The 21909-nt window shown below is 40.7% G+C and overlaps 1 protein-coding gene and 1 pseudogene across 11 annotated transcripts in view; one reads left to right on the top strand and one right to left on the bottom strand.

The window, feature by feature from the left end:
- CHD2 (chromodomain helicase DNA binding protein 2) overlaps window positions 1-21909 on the top strand; it is a 112138-nt gene that overhangs the window by 605 nt on the left and 89624 nt on the right. For 4 of the 11 annotated variants that reach the window (XR_011562553.1, XR_011562554.1, XM_070775055.1 and 1 more), the window contains exons 2-4: window positions 335-6154; window positions 13774-13871; window positions 18300-18531. Coding sequence is in view for 7 of the 11 variants with exons in the window: in XM_070775055.1 (XP_070631156.1) it covers window positions 6149-6154; window positions 13774-13871; window positions 18300-18531 (336 nt within the window). In the remaining 4 variants the exon portion in view is untranslated. Of the gene's footprint in view, window positions 6155-13773; window positions 13872-18299; window positions 18532-18555; window positions 20565-21909 lie in introns of those variants that run through there. The other 7 variants (XM_070775052.1, XM_070775053.1, XM_019983305.2 and 4 more) reach the window with 7 other exon arrangements.
- LOC139178167 (adenosine 5'-monophosphoramidase HINT1 pseudogene) lies at window positions 17496-17936 on the bottom strand (annotated as a pseudogene).

Below are 21909 nucleotides of genomic sequence, written 5' to 3'. Positions count from 1 at the left end.
TCACGATCATTAGTGGTAATTTAAAAGATTTACATGTTTAAGTTTGCTCTATTTTCTGTAAATATGTGAAATTCCTGGATGACGCAATAAGATACAGAGATTGTTATTTGTATCCAGTGTGTTACTTTGAGAAACTTTCCTTATTGATAGTGATGATTCCCTCTGTTCGGTTTATCATGTTTTTTTTTTTTAAGGAAAAAATAGAAATATTTTGTTTTCTGGTGTTTACCGCCGTTGTGTTATAACAATATCGTTACATAGTCAGGACTTTGTTCCTGATAATAAAAGCCATCGATAGAAGCTGGGACCTTACCTTTCTTTCAACTTTTGACAGTAAATACCTGGGCACAGGACTTCAAAGCAAACACAGATTCCCCCTCCCCCTTAATATTTAAGACTTAAAAGATGATGAGAAATAAGGACAAAAGCCAAGAGGAGGACAGTTCGCTACACAGCAATGCATCGAGGTATGAGCTATCAACTTTCTTCCTTTTTTCTTTTTTTTGGGGAAACCTCAGCTTACATTGTTTACCTTGACAGACAAGGATAGCTGTCTGTTTTATTTTAAGAATTTTACTAATTTGAGTTCGTTTTTTAAAGCGTGACCTTGAGATTGCTAATATGCCACACCCTAATTTTTTGGTAGCAATTTATGAAAGTTAAGTTGTGACTTAAGGCCTCTTACAGCAGTCAAAAGGTAAGGTACCTTTATTCAAGGGGGCCTTTCCTGCAAACCACAGGTTTTTTGACAGTAAATTTCAGTTTTTAGGTTTTCATGCTGTGGGAAAATGACCTTGTCGGTTTAGCCATTGCTGCATTGCACCATTTTACATACAAGGCAAATTTTTTCTTTGAAGAATCTAGGATACCCAAACTAGTAACTGAAGGCCATAGAGGAGCCTTGTGGTAGTAAATTATAGTAAATAGACATTTGAGAAAGTTATATGAATGAAAAAATGTACATTTTAAAATGAAATTGCATAAAGGACCCTTTGACTGATGCCTCTCAGTTTATATTTTTATTTGACTCTATGTTTCTTTTGATACTGTTGACATTTTAGGAAATTTTGGTAAGATTTAATCAAAACCTTTACTCTTGATGGTTACAGTTCCTGCATTTATAAAATCAAACCTGTGATCACAGAAATCTTGGAATACGATTAATATGCTTCTGTTTTGTGTGTGTTACTGTGATTCTAATTGTTTATTTTATATTTAAAATACTTTAAGGTTTGCATTTGTATGCTTATATTTAGACAATTTTCTCTGGTTGGTAGATGTAGTATTTTATCCTTGCATTTTAGTTGTAGCTGCTTTAAATTTATTGATTTATTTCGACAGAGTCGTCTGGAATGCTTTATCTTCTGAAGCTTACAAATGTTACTGTTTGTTCAAATCATGATTTGTTTCACATTTGTTGGAGTTCACCATATTAGTGACTAAGTAATAAAGCCTCTAAGATATCTTGTTGTATGAAAATCCTCTAAGATGTTTTGTTGTATAATCTGTATATTAATTTTCTAAAGTATGTATGAATACATTTCTTGATGTGTATTCTATGAACTGTCACATTACAGATTTTAAATTAATGCATTTAACAAGAACTTGATTGGTTTATATGAATTTTTTCCCTCCCCAGTTTGCTTTTACTTTTACAATTTTTTATAAACAATACATATTACTAGGTTAGTGATATGAAAGTTTTGAACATGGTTTATTTATAATGTTGAATTCTTATTTGTGTTATAAGACTTAAAATATTTTCACCCTTGCTTTGAAAAATACCTTTCCAAATTCTTTTGCAAATTGAATTGTCACATAGTTTGGATTACTGTCTTTGAAATTGAATTACCCGTGTAATTATCTAGGCAAGATTTAGGACAGAAAACTCGTGATTCTAAACTGATTTTTCTGAAAAGTGATGGTGACTTGAAGAAATAGGAATCCCCAGAAATCTTTGACAAATTATTAAAGATTCAATACCTAAAATTGGTACTCCCTTGAGTGAATGATTTGCATATTTCACATGGGTTCTGGCTTTCTCATGCAAGGTTTGTGGTTAACGTCATTGACCAGACTCTGCTTTCTAATTTAAAAAAATTAAATGGTTTTGTTATTCTTTCATTAATTTACTCTGACCTGGAGAACGACATGCAAGTTTCCATGCATTTGTTTTCTGGTTATGGGGTTGCAGCTTAACTAGGAGCATGCACTGTACTTTTGAATGTTTTGTCAAGTATATTTTGGTTCATACACCTGATGAGTGTCAAATATTTGAGACACCTTGAAAAGAAGATGGAGTTTTAAATTACTGTTCCCCCTAAATTGCATACTGATACATGTACATAATTATGACATCACTTCCTTTAAAAATTGTAAAGCTAAGAGAATGTTAGTGATGTTTTATTGTAGTAAATTGTTATTTTTAAATGAGCTAAAACTGTGACTTACCACAGCTAGTACTTGGTTCCTTAATGCTTCAGAATTTCTCCATAAGGACCTAGTTTCAATGGCACAAAGTCTAGTGTTTGGGGAATATTAGAAAAATCACTTTTGCAGCCTGAGCCATCAGAGGAAGGGAGGAGTTTGCAGGTCAAGTAAACTTTTTGGTCTGTGAAATTACTTTAGGACCTGGGAGAATTGAATGTGATCTGTTATTTTCCTGTTTTGGGAAATAATGGCAATACTTAATAGTCATTATGTAAGTTTGTTACTCTTTTGAAGTTAATGCTTAAGTATAATGTTAACACTTTGTGTGTCATGGTTTTTGAAGGTTAAAAGTTCACTTTCAAAAATGTTTTGATTTGGTATCTAAGTTTTAAGTATTTGAAACAAAGTTTTAGGGATGGACAGAGAAATGAGGATCACACACTTAGCTAAGACAATTCGCAGTGGGGGTGACTTCAGTAATAATGGGAAGGGAAGGGAAGGGCAAGTGAGTGGAAGTGTGCACACAAAGAGCTCTGTGTTGTAGGACGCTGCGTTTTGATTTTATCATAAAAGTTTATTAAAATTTATCTCCAAACCCTCTGCCTTTGAACCAGATTTATTTTGATAAGCTGGGCTGCGGGCAAAATCTGCTTTTTAAATCAGCCTTTTAGTTGTCGCTCTTAAAAGGCTGGTGATGGTTAGAAATTGGCATAATGCAGTTGCTTGTGAACTGGAACAGGGAGTTTTTTAAGTGGCAGCCATTTTATGATGCTGATAATTCTTATGAGTCGGGATTTTTTTGAGAAGACTGAAAATAAAGCAAATTTAAACCTGAATTACCAAAACATCTGCCCCTCTCCCCCCTTTTCGTTCTTTGGTACTGAAATAAAGGGCAGCTTGGTAGTTAGCGCAGGCAGCAGCTCTGAGTCCCTGGCATCTTGGTGCAGGTCCAGCTCAGTCACAAAATGGCTGTTCCTTTGTGCCGCAGCGCTGACAGACATACTGCATTGCACTGTGTACTCGCCAAACAGCAGGAAGTTGCCGTGCGGAGTTCAAAGGCCGGCCGGCGCCGTCGCCGACTGCTGATTGGCTGTGCGCGCGCCTGGCAACAGCGGGTCAACAGCGGCGGCCTTCGGGCAGGCTCCGCCCCGTGACGTCACGTCCCTCTCCACAGGGAGGGGTGTACGCAATGACGTTAGGTTGCGTGCGCAGCCTGGTTCGTTCTTTTTCGCGGAACCAGCCGCCAGCTGCGGGGCACGGGGGGTGGGGAGGGGCAGGGACGCTGGCTGGGACTTTCCGGTGGGCGGCCTCTCCCGGCGACGTCCTCCGCCCTGTCCGTGGCTGTCTCCACCCTGCGGCGTGTGTTCTTTGCCCAACCCTAGGAATGGTTTTCCTGATTTAGAAGCGGCTTCAGCTTTTGGAGAAAGTGAAGGACCTGCGTGTTGTTTTTACAATTTTCGTTTTCCTTTCTCATATCCTAGAGGGTTTTTTTTTTTTTTTTCTCTTTTTTATTTTTGTGTGTGTGTTTCCTGTGAAGATTAGTGAGTTTGTAACCATTAACCAAAAGCGTTTCACTGTTAGGAGATATTTTTAATTGAAAGTTCGTTAATGGTGTTACAGCTGTTTTAACACATGGCTCATAAACAAAGGGAAGATTATTTGAACTTGTCCCCGTGCATTTTTACTTGGTACCAAATATTTTCTCAATTGACATTTGATGGAGAAAAACTCAGGTCAGTATGTGCAAAGTGATTTATTTTTAAGGGATAATTAGGTAGAAAATAGCAAGAGATTTTCACCTTCTTAGTAACTATTAGTCTACTAATGTTAGGTTAACAAACGAATACATCAATAGCCATTCATTACTATAAACAAATGTTAGGAGACAAGTCTTTTAAGTGTTAGAGCACTTGCTAAAGAATAGTGACTCCCGAAGCATGTGCAATAGTGGAATTCCTTGGTAAAATCTTAGGAAACTTTACCCGTTCTGGAAATTTTAATTCAGTCCTGGCAAACTTGTTAAAATATTACAATGATGCTCATAGTCTGCCTTTTTAGCAACCCTTGCAAGGATTTCTGGTTAAAAAAATAATCATAGCTTACCAACCATGACTTTATAATTTGGTCATAAGTAAGGAATTTAAGCACAGAGGAAAAACAGTATTGGTCTGTACTCAATACTGTAATCATACCCCGGTGAAGAGTTTTTTTTCCAAGCTTTTGGGGGTGTTTTAACAGTAAATGGAATATCAGATTGTTGGCAATAGTTAAGACTTTTTTTTTTTATAGAGTAAAATATACTTCCAAAGAGATGTGAAACTCCTGAGTGCAGGTAGAAATGTTTATCTGGGCATATCATGAATTTTTTTCTGAGTCAAGTTTGTAGAGTAAAATTCACTACATTATTAATTGGTTTTGTAGATTCGCATAGTCTTTGTTCTTTAGGAGGAATTGTTGAAACTTCTAGGTGAAATTGGGTTTTCAGTTTGTTTTATAAACTTGTTCATCAAATATTCTGTAAATGATATTTCAGTTATATGCTCAAATATATATGATGAAAATTTTAACAGCCTTAGGGACAAGTACTTAAATTTGAAGATCATTAACATATTAGCAACTTAAGGTGAATATAAAACAAGTAGAAAGGTTTGTTCTTCCTATATTTTGTGATTGAGTTCTGGTTACATTAAAATTTTGTTTGCTAAATGCCCTAAATTAAAAGAGAATTAAGTAACACTGCAGTTGTGTTCTAGAATGTAAACTGCTCTGTAGTAGATGTCATAGATACTACTGTGTGAATTAAAATGACTATTATGATACATCCTTAGTCTCTGTGAACTATTTGCATGCTACTTGGAACCAGTTAATTTATTGAAGGGAAGTATTAGGTCTCTTCATTGAGCTTTCTATGGATTTTCCTCATGTGTGCAAAACGTCATGAAATGGCAAGAAAAGTGCTGGTTAATCTTTTTTCTTTCTTTTAGATTCTTGACTTGAAAACCTGCAGTTTCCATTTGATATTTGGCTTTTTGGAGTGTAACATCTTTAGTAAAGGTTAAGCAATTGCAGGAAGGTGGGCCAACTATTTCATGAGGTACTTTAGTTATAAAAATTTTTAGCAAGTTATTTTTTGAGAGGTGAATCTGGAAGTTCGGTTGCATTTTACTCGACAGTATGTGAAACTCACAGATTTTATAATTGGTTGGCTTCCTTCCTTCCATATGGAGTTAAACCCCTGACAATTGTGAGATCTACCTCCTAAAACCACTTATTTCTAGACTCCTGTCCTTTCACACAAAATGTAGCATAGCCAGCTTGTTCCTGACATAAATATTAAGTGACTGCTCTGTGTGACATCTGGTAATTTTATTCTGGATCAGAGCATCAATTTTTTAAGGGGTTTTTTTTTTTTTTTTTTTTGGGAAAGCCTTAAAACTTGGTTGGATTTCTTGAAGAGATATTTCCTTTAGGGAAGAAACAGTGTTTTGTTTTGTTTTTAATCACTCGAGAGTAATTTTGTATACAATTAAAAACAACTGTGTTGCCTTACTTATGCTGCTATTTGTTACTATAGCTGACTACTTCCCTCCTGCATTTCAGCGTGACTGCACATTGAATTCGAATTCATACCTCACCAAAACTGCCTGTTACTACGTCTTTGGAACTTGAGTGTTATTAGTATAAAGCCGAAACAACAAAAGTTGACACAGTTCAGTAAATGCCAGTGAGTGTCATATGTTTATTATCAGTGATTTAGCAGTGTTGGAGTACATATTTCATATTTGTTTTATAAGTGGAGGTTTATACGTTTTAACTACCTTCATTTAACTCCCTGTCCCCTCAGACTCCTTACTCCCCTCCCCCTGAACCATTCCCAAGCCCTGCCTCTGGTTCTCAAATCTCATCTCTATGTCTATCATTTACTTTATTTTTGAAATATAATTGACGTACAGCATTATGTTAAGATGCTTGGCTAATGTCACCTTTTTTGTTACTTTAGTGATAACTTTGGAGAGACCTCACAGTTTGGGGGGTGGGTCTCCTCTTTATGAGGAGAATGTTGCAGAAAAGTGATGAGGCATCACTGTGATGATTGTGATTTTATACCCATGTCAGTTCTGATGGGTCGTTTTGTGATTTGTGGCGTCTTTAGCAGTTCCTTCTCCGCCTGCCCTGGCGAGAGCGGGTGCAGTGATGAGCGCTAGTGCAGCATTGAGGCTTCCCTGCTGGCTCCGTGGTAAAGAGCCCGCCTGCCATGCAGGAGACACAGAGACGCAGGTTCCATCCCTAGGTGGGGAGGATCCCCTGGAGGAGGGAATGGCAGCCCGCTCCAGTATTCTTGCCTGGAGAATCCCCTGGACGGAGGAGCCTGGTGGGCTAGAGTCCACGGGGTTACAAAGAATCGGACACGGCAGAGCACACAGGCACGGTGCAGCCTTTACTTTAGTACAGACGACTTCTCTCAGTTTAGGCCAGTGAAGTACACTGCTGGAATTTTCTGATTTTTGAAGTGTGGATATGGGACCTCCCTGGCGGTCCAGTGGTTAAGACTCAATTCCGCTGCTGGGGATGTGAGTTCAGTTTCTGGTCAGGGAACTAAGATCCCCCGTGCCTTGCAGTGCAGCCAAAAAAAAAAAAAGTGTGGATAATGTCAGTCTTCATTGGGTTACAAAGATTAAATTATGTAATGCTGATAAAGTGCTTAGCAGAGACACTGTTAGGTTGAAAGTACTCAATAACTGCAAGCCACTAGTAACACTTTATTCCTCATGTTTCATCTTTCTTTTTCAATACTTTATAAGTTCCTCTTTAAGAGCCAGGTCGCCCCTGAGGCTGGTGGCCAGGCCTCCCACAGGAGTCAGTTGAGGCCAGTTAGGTTAAGATGATTTTAGAAGGCAAGATCTCTTTTAGTTCGTTGAAACCTTGGGTGTATTTTGTAGTTAATCCTAGGATTTTTTTTGCTTGCTTTTTCCTGAGAACCCCAGCCTTCTGAAGGGAGCGTGTGAGTCTCTCTGGGCTAGACCAGCTTGTGTTGAGTCATAGTCTTCTCGCAGTCACTCTGAGTAGAGGCCTTGTCTCCTCCTCCCTGAGCTGGTGTTCACTGCCCCGGTCTACCCTCTGCCTCGTCTCCATCTCAGGCTGTGCCAGAGGGAATGATTCATACCAAGGTGCAGTGCTGTTTGGATATAAATGTAACTGCTATAATATTTCAACAAATGTCAGATTGGCTGTAGGTTGCTTTTACTAGTCAGTCTTCCCCATAGTGGCACTTAATTTCATTTAACATAACGTGCAGTGTCCAATTTATTCTGTTAGACCTGTAGTCTCATGATTTGTGTTTCCCTTTCCCCTCCTTCCTTCATTTCCTTCACTTTTGGTTTATGAGTTCGTTGAGTTCTGTCTTTTGTTTGTTTGTTTCTACATCAGACCTTGGAGAGCTTCTAAAAATACCAATGTCCAGCCCAGCCCTTGTGATTCAGTTTTAAAAGCTCTCCACCTGTTTCAGATTTGCCTGTGTTTCCATACATTGACGTGATTCCCCATGTGTTTCAAATCTTCCCATGGCGCACTTGTTACATTCTTTCTAACCCTTCCTCCATTACCTGTCCTGGTTTCTCAGTTGCCTTTTTAGGGCAACTGGCAGTTGGTCTGGTAGCAGTGGGGGATGGGGTGCTAGTAAGGAGGTGGTGTAGGGAAAGAGGGAAAGTTTGCATTTGAACGGCGTGCCAGATCCTGCTGTAGCATACCTTTAAACTGTTCATAGTGTTGGGTTTTTTTTTTTTCCCTTGGCCCCAATTGCTTTAAACTCTTGCTCTGTCTCTTCCTTACTGTGATTGTCTTCTTAAACCCTCTTGTTCAGTTGCTCAGTCGTGTCCTATTCCTTGCGACCCCATGGACTGCAGCACGATAGGCTTCCCGGAGCTTGCCATCCAGCCATCTCATCCTCTGTCGTCCCCTTCTCCTGCTGTCAGTCTTCCTCAGCATCAGGGTCTTTTCCAGTGAGTTGGCTCTTTGTATCAGGTGGCCAAAGTGTTGGAGCTTCAGCATCAGTCCTTCCAATGAATATTCAGGGTTGATTTCCTTTAGGATTGACTAGTTAGATCTCTTTGCAATCCTAGGGACTCTCGAGACCCTTTTAGAGACCTCTAAAAGTTTGGATTGCATAATTGACTTTGAATGCAGTTACATTCCCTTCAGAATTCCTTCCCTCCCCCAGCTGAGGAAAGGTAGCTCAGGGCTGGAGCAGCTGCCCAGGGTCGTCCTGTGAAGCAGTGATTCACGGTCATATTTGTCACCCATTGGTGGGTTGTGAATTGTAACCAGCATTAAGAATGGAATAAGAAAATAGGATATAAAATAAACCTCAAGGTATTGCATATATAGGAGTGATTGCTCAGTCCAGCCATGGCTGGTAATCTTTCATATTGGATTTTTATCTTGAAGGAAAATAACATATGTGGTGAACATTTTATAAGAAAATACCAGAGTCGATTTACATTTTATGGAGCGCTCACTGTGTCAGGCACTGTTTTAAGGAGTTTCGAATGTAGATTTTATTTAGCGCGAAGGTTAGTGTAGCAGGATTGCTAGTGACCTCCTTCCGCTAGCTTTCCCAGGTCTACCGTCCCCAGAGCTTGCCTTTGAACTTCTGTGGGTGGTCCTGCATCCTGCTGAGCTTTTTTATACTAAACATGTCACCCCAATCCTTCAGTTTGGGTTGTATACCTAGCTAGAGCGTTTGTCGTTACTTCTCAGATTCGTTTTTGCTGGCTCTGCTTACAGTGTTACACTTGGGTTAAATATCAAACCAGTAGCTCTGATTGTTGAGAGATGTTTCATTGAAACCTGTGTTGATTTATTCTGGAGAAGTTCAGTAATTGCCAATGGCAGTGGCTGCTGTGAGCCTGCCGCTTGTTCTGAGTCCTGGGTATGTGTTCCTCTGAGCCGTCTGTCCTCACGTTGTATCTGTGAGGCAGGTACGACCGTTACTTCTCTGTTGTAGATGAGAAAACTGAGGCACAAGGGCGAGCAAAGGGTAGCCTTGGCTTCAGGCACTGGCAGTTTGGCCCCAGGATGAATTATTACAGATGGGTAAGCGGAAAGTACATAGGTGATTGAAAACGTAGAATAATTCTGTGTTCTGTTTACCTTAAACTTACTAAGAAACCAAAAGATGAAAATCACCTTCTGATGACTGATGGTGTGACTGATGAAGAGACACATTGCTTTTCAAAAGGCCATAAGGCCATACTTTTACAAGAAACGGTTCAAGTTAAATTGTTCCGGGAAGTGATTGCCCTGGGGGTAGTGGTGGGTGGGGGGAGGGAGCCCTGCTCTGGAACCTTGCCCTTGCCTGGTTTGACCTTCTCCAGCCACGAGTGCTGCAGCCCATGGGGTCGCAGAGAGTCGGACACGGCTGAGCGACTTCAGTGTCATGCATTGGAGAAGGAAATGGCAACCCACTCCAGTATCCTTGCCTGGAGAATCTCAGGGACAGAGGAGCCTGGTGGGCTGCCGTCTATGGGGTCGCAAAGAGTTGGACACGACTGAAGCGACTTAGCAGCAGCCACACGTGTACTTTGAATTTGGCCAGTTTGTAGACGCTGAGCTGCTCATTTTTCTCTTTTGCTGTTGGTAAGCTTAATTTCCCACTGTAGGCTTTGCATCAGAATCACTTGTGAATTCAAAACATACCTGATTGGATTTTGGGAGGGGAGGGAGGGAAAAGGAGACGGGAGGGGAGAGGAGGGCGTGGAAGGGAGGGGAGGGTGGGGAGGGGAGGAGAGGGATGGAAGGGAGGGGGCAGATAATCAGAATTATGCTCCAGGTGTGGCCTTGTAAAAGCCAGGGCTGGAACAGCTATTCTATGTGTGCACTAGAGAAGTAGTTCCTGATGGTGGGTGTCAAAAGTCCACTCCAGTTATTCGACCTTCCCATGGAGGTCGACTATGGCTGGTAAGTTATCCTTTAGAAAGGGAAGTGGGTGATGGGTCAAATTCTTGTAGTGCTCCTTTACTCTTGCCTGATTAAAAGGTCTGTTCCTTCTGAATTTAGCTTTATATAGGCATTTAAGTCCCCAAATCTACTTGCTAAGAATCACCTGAGTTGCTTGTTAAACATTCCAGGCTTGCCTGGAAGTTGTAACTCAGTCGTTGAGGGATGTATGTGTGTTCAGTCACTTCAGTCTTGTCTGACTCTTTGTGACGCTATGGACTTGCCTGCCAGGCTCCTCTGTCCATGGGATTCTCCAGGCAAGAATACTGGAGTGGGTTGCCATGCCTTCCTCCAGGGGATCTTCCCAACGCAGGGATCGAATCCGTGTCTCTCTGTGTTCTGCATTGGCAGGCAGGTTCTTTACCACTAGCACCATCTGGGATGGTGCCCAGGAATCTGTGTTGACAACAGGCTCCCTTGATTTCTGCACTCAGGCAGGTTTGGGAAATAGGGGCTAATGGGACAGGATTTGGGGTCAGTTCTGTTTCTTTTTAGCTATTGAATTGCAGACAGGACACTCTGAGCTTGTTTCTTTGATAGAAGTTAGAATTAAATAATGATTTAATAAACTAGTTTTGAAATAAAGGACACCACCTCCCCGCACCCCTGCAAAACTTTGGCAGCGTCTGGAGGTGTTGTTGGTTGGGGTTGGACGCAGTTGGCATCTAGCGGGTAGCAGCCAGGGACCCTGCTAAACATCCCACCATACACGAGCTTGTCTTTCTGCTCCACCCTCTCCCCAACGGGGTTGTCTGGCCCAGAACAGTGATGGCGAGTGTGAGAAATTGGTCTAAAACAGTACAGTTTTTGCCTCGAAAACTGTTGGCTGTTCTTAAAGTTGGGAGCCCTCACCTTTTCTGTGGACTGGTTCAGGGGCCTCACTTCCTGTGACAGTGTGGGCATAAGTTCCACATTTACTACTGAGGTTAGCAGCCAGGACGTTTAAATCTCTTTTGAACTCTGGAGTTACTGTCTTATAAAAGTCTAAGACAAAATTGCCTGAACGTTTATTAATAAGGAAAGAAAAGACTCAAAGGGCTGAAAGAAACTGGTTAAACAAGTTCATCCAGCCTCAGGGTTTAAATAGGGGTAAATACATCAGTTGATATGGTGGATTATGCCTTTGTTGTTCAGTCACTAAGTCATGTCTGACTCTGCGACCCCATGGACTATATAGCCTGCCAGGCTCCTCTGTCCATGGCATTTCCCAGGCAAGAATGCTGGAGTGGGTTGCCATTTCCTTCTCCCAGGGATCTTGCTGACCCAGGGAATGAATCCTTGTCTCCGGAGTTGGCAGGCGGGTTCTTTCACTGAGCCACCAGAGAAACCCATGGTGGTTTATAGGGCTAGTTTTACTTGTAACTGCCTTTCATTGCATGAAGGGTTGGTTTTCCATGTTACCTGGGTAGAAAGCTTGCCTTTTGTGTAGTCCTTAGGGCATTATCAGATCCGGATTGGGATAGGTGTTTGTGAAATGGGTATTTAATTTGTGCCTTACCCAGGCTTCTTGTTGTAACCCACTTTTTTTCCCTAGTGATTTGTTTGCCCGGATTCCGTTTGTTTTACGCTTTTTAAACCATTGAGGGCCACTCCTGTGTTTCCTGGTCATCGGGCAGCAGAAGCAGCATGATAGAGATGCAGGCGCCCTCTGCCTGACCCCAGCTGAGGATTCCAGGCAGATCCCTCCCCCGCCCCCGTCTCTGCCCCGGGCTACTTCTTGGGAGCAAGAGGTGGTTACTGATAGGACTTAACGTTTTATCTTCTGAAACTGTACATGGCATTTTGGTGTGCATTTTGTCTCATATGGGTTATTGGGTTGGCTGAAAAGTTCATTCGGCTTTTTCCAAACCTGAATATACTTTTCAGCCAACCCAATACCTTTATCTGAAAAGAGAATCCTTCGTGTTCCCAGTGTTAAATTCCCAAAGTATTGCTGAATCTGAGGATGATCTGCGTCAGAATACTGATTAGTTTTGCAGTGTTAGAAACACAGCTCTTTTTGAAAAGTTAAGTTCAGAAAAGTTCAAAGAATGAAATTAAAGTTTAAACAAGATAGGTACAGTTAAAATCCTATCTACCCCTTTCCCCTTGTCACTCTCGTGAACTTGGCATATGAAAAACTTTGCATTTTAAAAATTATGATTCGTGCAATATATTTTGTTAAAAAATATAGCCTTGAAATTGTCATATTTTTTTTTTGAAATTGTCATATTTTTATGGATGACACATCCCTAGTCTTAACTGCTGTAGTTAATTGCATAGTATGATTGAGTGACTGAACGGATGACTTTCATATTTTATCTTTGCATTTTCGTGTATGAACATGTAAGTTAATTCCTTTTCTAAAATCTTGTGAGCAGATCTCTGAATATTTTTATACTTTTCCACCTCTTGCACACATATGATGATTTATTTAGGTTATATACCCACTGATCAAATCACATGACTCATACGCGTATTTTTTATCTCAACTGGATAACACAAAATATGTTTCCAAAGCTTCTGCTGATTACTTCTCCAGTAATCATATATGAGTACTATTTTCCCTACTTTCTCATCATCCTTTAACGTTACCAGACTTTTTAATTTCTGCAGAGCAGATGACTGTAAATTTAATGTGTTGTAATTACACTTCCCAAGTTACTAGTGAGGCCTGATTACCTTTTTTTTTTTTTTAATGTTTATTGGCTTCTGCTGTTTGGTTTTTTGTAATTGCATGTTCATTTCCTTTGCCCAGTTTTTTACTGGAATTTTCTTTGCTACGTAATTCTTCCTACCTTGTATGTGTAAATGCTTTGTTGTGTGTACATTGAAATTTCTGTCTCTTGTCTTTGAACCTGACTTAAAATGTAGCTTATTCTTCAGAATCATGGGACTTGAACCAGAGGTGGAGGAGGTCTTAAAGATAGGATTCAACTTGTTAGAGGAACTATATCTAGTGTTTTTTATTACGAATAAGAAACTTGTGACTTAATGATCCCTGCCTTTCTATCCTCTTATGACACAAAGGAGTGATTGAGAAGGACTTGTCCTGCACACCTTTGAAATGGTTCTGGCCTTGGTCTCTTGCTGGGTGGTTTAATAATCTCTTTAACTGATTATGACAGGGACAGAAATACCACTTAGAGGTTAATACTGTGGATTTCATAATTGAGACTGGGGATGGGGTTGACATAGACACATTCTTGGGCGAGAACTCTTCTGTAAAATGAGGGTGCGGATTAGAGGAGAATGTTAACGTGACGCAGAAGTGCTCTGTAAATTGCTAGTTATTTTATTATTGATAGTACATAGTCTGGAAGTAAGCTTTATGGAATTCCAGTGTAGATTGCTTTGTGTTTTTACTAGATTTTCCTTTCACCACCACCAACCAGAAAAACAAGCTCTGCCAAGCAACTCGGCCATTTTGTAAGTTTAGGAAAAACAACCCAGCAAGTGCTGAAATGGTAAGTTCGTGGGCAGAGACGCGCAGGCTTGCTCTTCAGTCAAGTGTTGCTGTGCTGCCCTCGTGTGGTCATTGCTAAAGTGGTGATTGAAAAGGGAACAGCTTGCTTTCACAGTCGAGTTGTAAAGACACACTGAATCTCTGTGTTTTTGCCAGCTTGAAAGGGATTTTCAAGAGTTATCAAATCTTTTTTAGCAGTGAATGACAGGAAGTGTTAAGCTTTTTTAAATAAGTTTTTTCTATTGGAGTCCAACAGTTCCCAGTTTTGACTTCAGTCCCCTGTATGTATTTATGCATTGTGTTTCCATTGTTGTGGTTGTTCAATCAAAAATTACAGAACTTGTCTGCAACTTAGGTTTTGTGTAATTTTTAGGTAAACTTATTTTTCATGAGAATTCTGTATGTATGGTGGATAATCATTCTCAAGTTCCATTTTTCATTGCCTTATAGCTAGCTATTAATGCCATTGGAAATCAGGTAATTTTATGACTTTAATTTAGGTGAAAGCTTAGTTAAAAGACTACTTACCCTCTAACTTGATTTGTCCTTTTTTCTAGTCTTGTGGACTTTACATATCTCCTACTCTAAGCATCTCAGCCTACAGTTTAATATTGATAGTATTTTGTATTATCATTAGGCATTAACAGTGAATCTTCATAATATTTCAGGAAATTTCATGTCTTTGGAATTAATAATTAGGTCATCAGTATCTTAAATGTGGAGATATTTATAGTTTTTTCCTAAATATTCTTTTTCTAATTTTATATTTAGGAACTTGTCCTCCTAGAAGTAGTATGCAAATTAATTGTTATATCTTTATTAAGGCTTATTTTACCCCCCCCCCAATATTATTTTAGGTCGCTTAAATCTGACTTGTTTCAGAAATGATTTAAAAAAAAACAAAACCCTTGGTCTTACTCTCATTCATATCTTTAAGTTCATTTTGTGTAGGATTGGGGATTTTTACACCCCTTGCCTTGAATTTGACTCTCGGTTGAATTTATTATGAACAATTTGAAAGACTAAAAAGATTGATACATAGCGAACGGCTATGAACTCAACCACTCAGCCTCAGTCCTAAAACCTGTCCATATCATTTTCTGATTACATCTGCCTCCCTTTACCCCCAGAAGTAAATACAGTTGAAAATTCATGTTATGTCTTGGGTTTGACTTTCAGAGTTAACTGTTTTTGAGGGCTTCCTGTGTAGCTCAACTGGTAAGGAATCTGCCTGCAATACAGGAGACCCCAGTTTGATTCCTGGGTCAGGAAGTGCCCCTGGAGAAGGCATAGGCTACCGACTCGGGTATTCTTGGGTGTCCCTGGTGGCTCAGCTGGTAAAGAATCCGCCTGCAATTCGGGAGACCTGGTTTCAGTCCCTGGGTTGGGAAGAACCCCTGGAGGAGGGCATGGCAACTCCTGGAGAATACATCTGCCTCCCTTAACCCCCATAAGTAAATACGGTTGTAAATTTGATGTTTTCTCTTGGATTTGACTTTTAGAGTTACTATTTTTATTTTTAAATTGCACAAGTAAGTAATTCATGAAATTCTCAAGGTACTTCAAATAACCCACCCCATAGAGTAAACCAGTGTTAGCAGTTTGGTGATTAAAATGATTTTATGCACGTAGCTATGTTTTACCTAAAAGGTGTTGTATGCCTGCTCACATTTCCAGAGGTCACTTTCCTACACAAACACAAATATAGAGCTGCACATGAGGCATATATACAAAAACAGTTTTGTTAAAGTGCACAGTTTTAAAATCTAAATATTTTGCTCAGGAATACAGAGATATGGAAGTATATCAATGATATTTGTAGCTTATTAGTTAAGAGAACAGTTTAAAAATTATGTAAATGTCCCTTTAATAAGGGAGCAGTTTAAATATGTGTTCATCCTGTGAAGCCATTCAAAGAGAAGGAGGTATTCATGGACACAGGTGTACCCTGATGTGGGAACTGGTATCAAATTGTCTCTATCATGCATGTTGGCAGTGACTAATGGCATGGGTTGCAAGAGGGCGCAGGCCTGAGATGATCTATGGTGGAGACCCACACCAGGAGGGCCAGAGCCTGCACTTTCTAACTGGTCACTTCCTTGTGTTCCTTCTCGCTTGCTGAGCACCTTCTGAGTGGTCACAGGTGGAGAAGAAGTGAGTTGAGATGGTTAGTCACCTGGACTAGTTAACTTGACTGTGCCAAGGACCCAGGAGTCAGTCAGTGCGGTGGGGCCTTGAAGGTACTGAGTCACCATTTTACAGGGTTCAGGTTGATTGGCTGAGTCTCTAGGACTTTGAACTCCTGTGGTGAAATAAAACATGAGCTTTTTAGAGCCACACTTCAGGTGGAATTTCTGCCTCACTCCCCCCCAGCACTCTCACCCTCCGCACGAGGGTGGTAAAAGTGTTGTGCTGGTGGATATATAAGTTAAACAGACATGTAAGGTACTCGGCATCTATTACATGATCAGACAAATGATAAGTCGCTTTCCCCTTCTGCTCCCTTTCCCAAGGTAGACACTCGCCCACTCCCTGTGTTCTCATTGCTTCCTCGTGTCAACTGAAGTCCCTCTGACTGTATTTTGCTTGCTGTGGGTCACACGGGATATTTGGGTCAATGCCCCATCCCTGTGTACTGTCCTGTTCATTCTCTGGACACATCTGTCAAATGGTAGCACTTCGTTTCTGGTTTGGAAGAGAGTGGTGGTAGATAAACAGCCTCGCTCTTGTTAAAACACCCTTTCTGATTTTCCTGCCGCGTGTCTTTGTCTTCTGGTCGCTACACCTGAGGTCCTTTGTGTTGGCACTGCTTTAGGTTCTGGGTTGTTGCCTGCTTCCTTCTCTGCCCTGCCTCTCCTAAATGAATAGAGGGTTTCTAAGCAGAAGAGCTGGGGGAGCTCTCCACCTTTTTTTTTTCCTGTAGAGTCCATCACATTTAGGTCTCTTCTCTATAGTGTCCTCATTCCTGCCACCATGCCCCTGGCTCTCTTTTTAACATTGAAGAACATGCCTTCTGTTTTATTTTTTGGTGTGACTTCTGCTGTCGTTCACGTGTTGCGCTTTCCTGGGGGGGGCTTGGAATGATGAAGTTGGGGTTGTGTGGGAGTCCAGTGGCAGTCTTTATTGGACTAGACTCTTTGTTTATCCTTTTCTTTTAAGTCTACCAGGTCTGGGACTCACCTGCAGGAAATTTCAGGGCAGGAGATCTGTTGGGGTTACTGTGTATATGTTTTTAATTTGCACCTGTTTTTGAGAGCCATTGATTGGATAGTTGGAACGATTGCATTTTTACTGTTTGAGTGACTCTGCCTTGGTTTTGTTTTGTTCTGTGTTGTTTGCTTTTTTGTTTGTTCCTTTTGTTTTGATTTTGTCTTTGTCTTAAGGAGGGAGGGGCTGAATAATGAACAAATAAGACTTAGTGGATTCAGACAGATGTACCTGGTTTCAAACACTACCTGCGTCATCAAGAATTATTCAACTACTTTTATTTTATTTTCAGGCTATGCAGCAATATCTTTTATTATGTATGGGTTTTTAAAATTATTTTTGCAATATCTCCATACACAGGCCAAAAAAAAAAAATTGTTTAGCATATTGGAACTTGCAAACCTGATCACTGCATAGAGAAGGCAAAATTATCCCTATAGCACACTTAACCAGGAGGCCAGTTCATCTGCCGACCTCCAAGAACATGGAGAAGAACCTGATAAGACAGACTGGCCCCCATCTGAACCTTCATTCACCACCATTTTGATAGCCCTTCTTCAGGCCCAGATCAGCAGCACATTTCTTGGCGACAATCATCAAATGCCCAAGAAGACTTGCATCATCATCATCTGCTGCAGAAATCTGGGATGTATGTTTCTTGGGTATCACCAGAAAATGTGTTGGTGCTTGAGGGGAAATGTCATGGAAAGCAAGACACTGGGCATCCTCATAAATGATTTTGGCTGGGATTTCCTTGCGATTGATCTTATTGAAGATGGTGTCGCCGCCAGGCCGGGCGACCTGAGCCTTGGCGATCTCATCTGCCATCTCTGCCTCCCTCCCGTGCGGCCGGCTGGGGAGAAGGCTAGGAGGAGGGAGGTTAACTACTTTTAAGCTTCAGTTTTTCTTCATCTGAGTGAAGGACAAAATAATATCCCCCGTTTTATTTTATTTTTTCAAAGAGCTAATCTATATAAATTATGTGGCGTATGGCATCATGTAAGTAAATCAGGAAATGGTAGCTGTCAGGTGTCAGGGATGTTGAGAATGGCACTAGTGACATTATTTGCAAATAATATAAAAGTATGTTTGAAAATTTTGATCTCGTATTACCAAATTACTATCTGCTGTCATATTAATGCTAGGATTTTTCTTTTAAAACCGATTTATGTGGCAGTTCTTAAATTTTTTTTTTAATCTTTTTTTTTTTTTTTTAATTAAGTCATTCAGCATCTGAAGAAGCTTCGGGTTCAGACTCAGGCAGCCAGTCGGAGAGTGAGCAGGGCAGCGATCCAGGAAGTGGCCATGGCAGTGAGTCAAATAGTAGTTCTGAATCTTCGGAGAGTCAGTCGGAATCTGAGAGTGAATCGGCAGGTTCCAAGTCCCAGCCAGTTCTTCCAGAAGCCAAAGAGAAACCAGCCTCTAAGAAGGAACGGATAGCTGATGTGAAGAAGGTATCGGCCTTGCTTACAGTACAAGTGTGCCGCGAGCCTGGACCAGAGCGCAGGCCCCTGCGTTCCTGTGGGAAGCTCCTTAGTGTGTCTTGATAATGAAAATTCATCTGCAGCTGCCTTTTCTAATAATACACTGTCTCTGGATCTAAATGGGGACTGCTCTCTGCTCTACTAGTTAAGACACAGGGCTATGAGGAAAATATTAATAATTACATGAACCATCATATAGGGCAGAGAGACATTTTGTTGTTTTGATTTTTAGCATTTAAAAAAGATGGTTTCACATATATATATATTTTTTTTAGCACAATAGTAATACAAGAGAAAATCATTGACAGATGACTGTGAAATGCAGTTGTAGTTTGATGGATGATTCCAGTCCAAGAATAAGGGATGTTTTATTTTATTGAAGAATAGAAGGAGAAGTACTCCTCACAGAAAAGAAATTATCTTTACCTAGGCAATGTAGATATTCTTCGCCTAACAGAAGAATTTTCCAGCAGAGAATGCAAAAAGGTGAAAATTGAGTTGCGTAGAATTTTCTCACTGATGTCCAAACTTTTGGATGCATTCCTTTTGGGGAAAAATAATGACTTGGTCTAGGTAGTCATGAGATGCAGCTGATCTTTTGAAATTCTAATTTGAGAGAATTAAGTTTAGAATCACTAGAAATATTTAAAAATTGCTTTTAGAAATTTAAAAAGGTCTTATGCTGAAAGCTTTATGAGAAATCAGTTTTTCCTCTAAGATACAAATCTGTGTCTGCACACAAGAGATCTTCCCTGGAGGACAAACAATTTTAAATTGCCTACAAGTTCTGTAGAATAGCTTCAGCAATCCTGAAATTAAAAAAACAAAGTGGCTTTTAACTGTTGGCAGAATTGAGATTAACTGGTATTTCAGTTCTTCTGTTCCCAGTATAGTCATTGCTTAAGGTTAAATGGCCCTGAAGGATTGGTGGGAGGTTGGGGAATGCTGGTGGTGGTGTAGTGTTAGGGACAGGGAAATGAAAACTCCTTCTTAGCTAACTCGTCACCAGAGAAGGGACTTTCAGACACTCAAGGATTGTGCTGTGTTGCCTGCCTCAGTATGTGGAGGCCCTTCACAAGAGACATGTCAGGTGGTGACTTATTCCAGAGAGACCCTGTGTATGGAAGGTACCACTTACGGTATCTTGTCTGAGTGTCATTCAGCTCAGAAATTAACCTGCAGAAGGCCTTGCTTGGCTATTTTTTTAAACTTTTTTCTGAACAGTGAAGAGTTCTTTACTTGCAGAGAGTAAAGAAAGCCACAGAAACCACGACTTGCACGGGGTGTTTAAAACTTTACTAAAGTCATGTTGACTGGGATTCTGGGAATCAACTGTAAGGCCAAATGTCTATGTGTGTGTGTAATATACATATATATATGTAAAACTTAATTTAAGGAGAGACTGGATTAAGATTGCATGTCACAACGGAAGTACAGGTTTAGGCAGAAATATTAAAGTTAAGGTGATCAATTTTAAGAAGTTAATAGATGGATGTACTAGCCAGTTAGAATGATTAGGTTATGACTTTAATAATTATTCTGAAACGAGCTTCTAAAGAACCGCTCTTTGTTTTCTGTACACTCTTCTTTTTCACATGGTAGTTTTTATTGAAGAGTTGATTAGGTATCACTAGCCCTCAAAAGGGAGAAGGCACTGGCACCCTACTCCAGTACTCTTGCCTGGAAAATCCCATGGATGGAGGAGCCTGGTAGGCTGCAGTCCATGAAGTCGCTAGGGGTTGAACATGACTGAGCAACTTCACTTTCACTTTTCAGTTTCATGCATTGGAGAAGAAAATGGAACCCACTCCAGTGTTCTTGCCTGGAGAATCCCAGGGACGGGGGAGCCTGGTGGGCTGCCATCTCTGGGGTTGCACAGAGTCGGACAAGACTGATGCGACTTAGCAGCAGTAGCTGCTGCAGCCCTCAAAAGGACAGATGGGAACACAAGATGATTTTAGGATGTACACATTACAGTGTGTGTTGTAGTAAAGTCCCAACAGGTGAGCCTGAATGCCTCAGATTTTAAAATGGTAAAACTAATTAATGTAGTACCATTCCCAGTTAGTAAACACTAATTCCTGTGGAGCCACTTCATAGCTCTCAGGTTGAAGAAAGGGTGGATGTGGGTTGATTGGCAGGGCTGGAGCAAAGCTCTTGCTGCCTCCCTTTCTCTGCCCCACTGGTTCGAGTTGTGGACATTGGCTGCCTTTTTTGCCTTTATTTCCTGCCGCTTGATTGTTACTAATTCTTGGTTGGATCTTTTGTCCTCTGACTCGTATTATTCTAAGGTTAAGGATTCTTCCCTTGTGTAAACTGAGGACACTGACCTACGTGGTTATATGGCTTCTTGTTCTGAAATGCCTATTCCTAGAACAGCATGCTTGTTATCTTTGGAGGGGTTGTTTTTCTTCGGCTTTCCTGGGATTTTTTTTTTTTTAAAGGTACTGTTGATTATGTCCTCCCTTGACTTTGTGACATATTGTGTTCCTGAATCGTCTTTCATCATTTTTGTCTTTTTAGGGATCCACTTTCCACACATTTCATGATGAGCCACAGCCCGAGGCTTCTCTTGCCTCACTCCAAATATTTTCATGACCTTAGCTGCCTCCCGTATTTCAATGGCAAATCCAGCTTTCTAATCTTGGCTTTCAAGCATCTCTTCTAAATGTTTAACCCTGTTGTGCATCTTCACTTCAGTGTTCCACAATCTTTTAAATTCATTTTGCCTGTAGGTGATTGATTTCATTAAAAGAACACACAACATGGGCTTCCCTCATAGCTGAGTTGGTAAAGAATCCGCCTGCGATGCAGGAGACCGCAGTTTGATTCCTGGGTTGGGAAGATCCCCTGGAGAAGGGAAAGGCTACCCACTCCAATATTTTTGGGCTTCCCTTGTGGCTCAGCTGGTAAAGGATCCTCCTGCAATGTGGGAGACCTGGGTTCGATCCCTGGATTGGGAAGATCCCCTGGAGAAGGGAAAGGCTACCCACTCCAGTATTCTGGCCTGGAGAATCCCATGGACTATATGTATAGTCCAGGGGGTAGCAAAGAGTCGGACACGACTGAATGACTTTCACTTCACTTCACTCACACACAACATACTTATTAGCCATACCTGTGGGAAGAATAGAGGCTGGGGGTTAGACGAATCCTTAGAGCAGCAGGGAGAAAAGGGAGGCCTTTTGTATTTTTCCTTTTGGTTTGTTAATTTGAGTCTTTTAAAGTGAAAGAAGGTTTATTTGTGGAGATACACACTCCACAGAAAGACTGTAGGCATAGAAAGACTGGAGGCCATCTTGGAAGGCAGGAGAGGCCAAAATCAGGTCTTAAAGGCAAAGGGTAAAT

Source organism: Bos indicus, chromosome 21, assembly GCF_029378745.1.
Source record: "Bos indicus isolate NIAB-ARS_2022 breed Sahiwal x Tharparkar chromosome 21, NIAB-ARS_B.indTharparkar_mat_pri_1.0, whole genome shotgun sequence".
Lineage (NCBI taxonomy): Eukaryota > Metazoa > Chordata > Mammalia > Artiodactyla > Bovidae > Bos > Bos indicus.
This window is presented reverse-complemented; position numbering and strand designations above follow the sequence as displayed.